The sequence below is a fragment of the Typha latifolia genome, chromosome 12 (genome assembly GCF_019914945.1).
Source record: "Typha latifolia isolate L0001 chromosome 12, TyphaL0001v2, whole genome shotgun sequence".
Taxonomy (NCBI): domain Eukaryota; kingdom Viridiplantae; phylum Streptophyta; class Magnoliopsida; order Poales; family Typhaceae; genus Typha; species Typha latifolia.
The window spans coordinates 10,156,739-10,162,998 of NC_133097.1; the positions used below are offsets into that span (position 1 = coordinate 10,156,739).

At 36.2% G+C, this 6,260-nt stretch overlaps 1 protein-coding gene across 1 annotated transcript; it reads left to right on the forward strand.

Moving 5' to 3' along the window:
* LOC140799412 (OVARIAN TUMOR DOMAIN-containing deubiquitinating enzyme 2) lies at positions 1-4,006 on the forward strand. Its single transcript, XM_073153752.1, has 9 exons — positions 1-145; positions 385-464; positions 531-576; positions 2,183-2,291; positions 2,569-2,660; positions 2,733-2,795; positions 2,889-3,007; positions 3,546-3,621; positions 3,705-4,006. Exons 2-9 carry the CDS (start codon positions 400-402, stop codon positions 3,759-3,761), a joined length of 627 nt encoding a protein of 208 aa, XP_073009853.1. The 5' UTR covers positions 1-145; positions 385-399; the 3' UTR covers positions 3,762-4,006.
* Positions 4,007-6,260: the final 2,254 nt, after the last annotated feature.

The window sequence follows — 6,260 nt, forward strand, 5'->3', positions numbered from 1 at the left end:
GCATTCAGGTAAATAAATCCCAAATCCCACTGTAATCTTCTTTTATTCCGGTGGCATTCATTCCCTTTGTCTCCCTCTTCTAACTCGAAGGCCGCCCCCCCGTCGTTCTCGGCGCCCATTCGCATCTTAGAAGAGCATAATTCTAGTAAGATTTGGTCTTTGTTGTTGTTCTTGTAATATTGCTGTGATTTCTTGGTGGTTTGATATGTTTCGCTCGATTGTGATTGGAAACGAAGCATATGCTATGTTGATTTGGGTTTTTGATGTTGAGATGGGTTTTGGGTGATTCCAATGTTGGATCTTCTATATTTGGCCTGTGTGTTAGGAATTGGCTAATGAGTCGTTGGAATTTTGGTCTCCCGATTGTTGTCGTTTTCTCTCCAGGTGTAGTTTGGCAGCATGGAAGGCGTCGTCGTGAGAAGGGTTATTCCATCAGATAACAGCTGCCTTTTCAATGCTGTTGGGTGGGTTCCAAATCTAGTGCAATTACTGATTTGATGAGTAACTGATCGTCCTTTTTGTTCTTGCAGCTATGTAATGGAACACAAAAAGAGCAGGGCTTCTGAATTGAGACAGGTTTACATCACTTCTTGGGCAACAGTTGCCCATATTTTACTTTTTGAGCTCTGCTGATTGAATTCTTGGTGTAACAAATTAGATACTGGTGAGAAGAAATTGGCAGCAGTGTGAAGATCTTGTTGTTCTTGCTAGTATTAGATTATTTTGTACTTATTGATTGAACCAATGTTGTGCAATGTCAGGCATTTAATCTGTTAATATAATCAAGTAAACAAATGAATCTTCAGTCGGAAATTGTATGCCATACACCATTATTGAATATTTAGTTACTACCTTTGGTTTGCATTTAGAAATTCATTCTTGATTTGAAAGAGTGAACATACTAGCATTTGATTCTTCTATAAGTAAATATTAAAATAAATAGAAACAGAAACAAAAGGTAGTTGAATCATCTTATACAGCACTGCCTTAATGATACCTTAGCATAAGCTTGCACTAGTAAGGGCTGTTCACCTTAAATGAACTATACTGCTAACTTTACTTTCTTGTATAGTAATTGAAAAGAACAGAAAATATGAGCGATGAATCATCTATTACGTCACTGCTTTATTTTGGTATAGAAAGTGTTAGTAACTATGCCTATAGAGCTGTTGAATGTGACATTTAACAACTAAGAAGGTAATTGCACTACATGTAACTTCTTTACTATTGAAATTGAAAGTAAGTCTTATTAGCTTTCAAAGATTGGGAGTTCCAGCAAGGTATGAGTTGCAGAAATTAGGATTCATGGGGAATTAAATGTTTGATCCACACAAGAATTAGGAATCTAGCAACATTCTACAGGCCAGTGACTTCGTTGCCAATTATTTCGGTACTCCCTGCATGCCTTGTAGTTATGTTCTTATTTAACCATACTCCTAAGAATGCACACATCGCTTAGAGATCATCAATTTCCATCCATGGTTTAGCTACTGATAAGGAAAGTTGTTAGTTTGTTCACTCAAGTTATAACGTTTATATTTAATGAGCTGGGTGTATCTGGTCCCTAAATGGACTTTGGAGCGAGAATACAGTTCATTTGATGATCATGGTGAATTTGCAAGAGACATTAGGGGTATTTCCGCTTTCAGAAAAGCGTACAATTTTTGGAAGCTTTTAAATGCATAAACATTTGAACAAGATAATGGACTCATTCATATCGATTTATATGGGATTCTTCATTCTTCATTGCACTTTTTAGTTTTTACAGATACTGGACTTATTCAGAATCGCCTGGTTGCCAATAATGAACTCTAAATTGATAGAGTTGATTCCATCAAGTGTTCTTCGGACAAGTAAAGCTAAGAAAGCAAGAGTAGAAAAAGGGAAGAGTTTATGGGAAGATTTTAGCGTCCATATGCCAATCAATTCTGCTGTCATTCTAGTGTTAATGACATACGCCACAACCACTGTATCTGAATCTGTTACCCACTTTTATTCTAGTATTAAAGACATACTACACGACCACTATTGGAAATTTAGCATCTCTTTCTCTATCAAACATGGATTGATAAATATTTTTGCACCCACACGCCCTATTTTGCACTGTCACTTTGATCTGTACTTCACTATCTCTTTTTTTTTGGACAATTTTCAGATTGATTAAAACAATTTCCTCTTGAAGGTCATAGCTGCAACAGTCGCAAGTGACCCTGGGAAGTATAATGAAGCATTTCTTGGGAAACCAAATGAAGAGTATTGTGCTTGGATTTTGAATCCTGAGAAATGGGGAGGTGAGCTTACCAAATATTCTAGAAGTTATAAAGAAATTTAAGATCTTAAATTCTTTATCTGATAGTGGAAGTGTGTAAGATAATCTGAAGTCCTGGTAGCAATCCCCATATTTCTTTCAAGAATTACTAGACTGAGATTCTGATTAGAGCTATAACTTGATGTGGTTAAGAAGTAATATAGTACCTTTTGTATCTTTTCTTTATATCCTCCACTCCATTGTCCTAGAGCTTCTTGTTTCCTTTGATAAAACATTTTTATCTTCCTATGATCCTACAGGGGCAATCGAACTTTCAATCTTATCAGAATATTATGGACGTGAAATTGCAGCCTACGACATCCAAACAACCCGTTGTGATTTGTATGGTCAGGTTTGTGAGCTGCATATCCTGGTTATTCGTTGGCTGTTTGAGATGTTAACTTCCCGCTGACTCTTAAAACAGAGGAAGAAATATGACGAGAGGGTCATGCTCCTTTATGATGGACTGCATTATGATGCATTAGCTGTATGTTTTCCATATATGGCATCTTCATGTCCATATGTAATTATCAACTAAAATTCTTTTTTCATACTTTAATTTCAACTTGTCAATGTTCAGATGTCTCCATTTGAAGGAGCACCTGAAGAATTTGATCAGACTATCTTTCCTGTTGACTACAAGCGTTCCATTGGCCCGGTAGAAGGCCTTGCTCTCAATCTAGTGAGAGATGCACAGAGGTACAAATTATATTATTGCAAATTAAAGAAATCTCAGTGGCAATAGTTACATGCTCATCATAGGTAGAGAATATTCATGTGACAAAGGCTATTGCCTTTCTGGTGTCAGATCTCTAATTTGAATGATATAATGTTATAATGGTCACTAGAGAATGGTTGTAGTTGATGGAAATTTATTTGTCAACCATTGGTCTTTACGTGCGTTGGACTCTTGAAGTTGAAAGTGCCAAGTAATTTTTGAATGCGAGATCAAATTTTCCAAGAGTAATGAATGCACCAAGGTTGTGAGGGTATCATACAAAAATGGGATTTTTGAGGGATATGCGAGCAAATATACCTTGGAACTTTCTACATTCATGTTGACAACCTTGAGACTACTACTGCCTGTTTATAATTAGAAAGTTGCATGAGACTTTATTAGTTGAGTTTCCGTAAACCTATTATCTTCCAGCTTTATTCTTCTGTTAGATTAGTATCCGCTAGGATGAACTGAAGATTTAATATGCAAATCTTGCTGCTGTTTTTTTTTTCCTTCTAGGAGAAGGAGCTACACTGACACTGCTAACTTCAGCTTGCGCTGCGGTGTATGCCAAATCGGCTTGGTTGGTCAACAGGTCATAAATTTAGCAGAGCCTCTTGATCTCTCTCAATATTTGGTAATTATATTGTTTGTAATTAATCTTCATGGAACATGCAGGAAGCCATCGCACATGCGCAAGCCACTGGTCATGTAAACTTTCAAGAATACCAGTAAAATGTTAAGCTAGTGGTAGAAGTTTGTTGTATTAACTGATACTTTTCCCGATTCATTACATTGTAACTTCTCTTATTTGGTTTGACAAAACAAAGCTACAAATTTTCAAATCATTGGATGGAACATGGCAAATCCAATAATCCAATCTGTGATGTAAAAGTGTAACAGATATTGAACAATTATTTTGATAATTTACTAGCCATATGACTGTCTATTTCAGTTTTTGGCAATCTTTCAAGTTGTAAGGTCTTTTGTCAAAATTATATGCGAATTTCTTTTAACCCCTCTTTTTTTTTAATGTTATTTCTAGTTTACCGTTTCTTTTTTTAATCTAATTGCACCCTTGTTTTGACATGCTATTGAATTAAAAAAATGGTTTGGGTCATATTTAATATAACTCGGAGAATACTATATGAGTGGAGTAAATAGAAATTTCCCTCGCATCCATTTGCTAATTAAAAGATATAACTTGATCTGCATATGAATTGACCGTCAATAATGGGCTACTACAAATATAAAAAGTTTGAAGGGTTAAAAAAAAATTCAAAGTATCTTCCATTTGAGTTGACCGTCTGCTAAATTTTCAGGAGATGATCTGCTGCATGACAAAAGAAATTTCTTTGCATCAACATCCAAATTTAAAGATTCCATCTTACTCTTTTCACACACTAGCGAGTCTTATAATTTCCATTTCCACCTAATAGTACACCCTTAGCCGAGCTTGATCGAGGTGAGCTTCCAATCTTGGCTTCAAATTAATTTTTAAGTCTTAAGTCTATTTTGAGCGGCTTGATAATTAAATTTAGATTTATTTCAAATCAAACTGAATCCATACTTACTATACATATAGTGATGTATTTATTATTTATATCTATATATAAATCGAGTCTAGTTTTGATTGATCAAGCTTGGCTTAAAATTTAATTCGAGCCATATTCAATTGATCAATCTTAGCTCATTTCAAATACAAGTCTGAGCCGAGCCGAGCCGAGCTCGAGACAGGCTGAATTATTCCAACAGCCTTACTTAGGACCGAACCATTCACTTTGCATCTCAGCCGCCTCCGGTCCGGTCTCATTCTTACGGCAGACCACTTCCTTTCATCCACACCCCACGTGCAAATCTTTAATACGACAATCCCAGATTGCAATTAATTAATGCATCCAATCAACGTTATCTTTGACCCGTTTAACTCCTCCTTCCACTCTTTCCCTTTATATATAGACATATATGAGATGAAAGCACGCAAATTGCAAAGCATCTGGCAACTCAAGCTTAAGGAACTAGCTAGAAACTTAATTAGCAAGAATTAATGGGGAACTGCATAAACCTTCAACCAGCAAGGTCATGGGTTGACGACGACGATGCATGGGAGTGCATGGAGACGAAGGAGAGCCTTCGCCGGCGCCGAGGGAAAGCCGAGAAGGCTAGAATTCGGAAGGAGGAGGAGGAGGAGGAGAAGGAGAAGGGAGAAGGCTGGCCTACATTGATAAAGATAAAGATAACGAAGAAGCAATTAGAGGAGCTTCTTCGACGGAGAGACATGCAAGGGATCGTGCTCCACAAAGTAGTGACGCAGATTACAAGCATGAGTGAGATGCATCGGAACAGCGGCGCACGGTCGTGGAGGCCGAAGCTTCAGAGCATACCGGAGGTGGCAGAGTAGAAGCGATCGATCGATATATGCATCCATCCATCCATGCATGCATGCATGCATGGTGGTGTAAAAAAATAAAATTAGAATAATGAGTTTGTAGATATATATATATATATATATATATATATATATATATATATATATATATATATATATGTATGTATGTATGTATGTTGGTGTATATTGTACTGTTCATATATATATAGTGTTGGAATGTACATCTTGTATTAAATTTTACTGTCATTCTCGCTTCAGTTTTATAACTTTCGATCTTGGCATTAAAAGACAAAATTGTGAAAGTAAATGGAATTAGGTTAGTAGAGGCATACATTTTTTCTCTTTTTGTATTTTTTTTTCTTTTTCCTTACTGTACGTTTTGTGTAGGAGTACTTCCGGACTACTCGGATCCACAATGGTCATAATGGAATCGTCATAAGTAGGATCTTTTATATCCATGCAGTGACTTGGGCAGTATTTTTGGCTTTATTTCTATGTACCTTTTGGGGTTGATACAATGTATTTCCCTATCGTGTCAGTTGTTTTGCCAAGTTGAAGAGGCTTCTTTAAACTCTTTTCCCTTTTATTTTTATGCATTAAGCTTATAATTATCTGTTTGGAATGATGGTATCTCTAGCCCATGGTTTTTTTACTGATTAATTGAGCTCTTTCCTAGCTCTAGTATAAATTATATAAAAAGTTCATATCGTTAATTTATTACCACTTCCAAGTAAAGAGAGATCAAAGGAGACCAAGTGAGTAATTGAATACAAATCAAAGGGTCTCCAAAACGTGCGTTCTGGTGATCAAGGAATGAGATTCTTTCGATCGCTGTATATATGGAA

What these genes read in the sequence shown, in the direction of transcription:
- LOC140799412 (XM_073153752.1), top strand. Translation starts at nt 400, where the DNA reads ATGGAAGGCGTCGTCGTGAGAAGGGTTATTCCATCAGATAACAGCTGC. An exon ending in TGCCTTTTCAATGCTGTTGG is followed by an intron (nt 465 to 530) that starts GTGGGTTCCAAA and finishes TTGTTCTTGCAG; the next exon opens with CTATGTAATGGAACACAAAA. An exon ending in CTAGTGAGAGATGCACAGAG is followed by an intron (nt 3,008 to 3,545) that starts GTACAAATTATA and finishes TTTTCCTTCTAG; the next exon opens with GAGAAGGAGCTACACTGACA.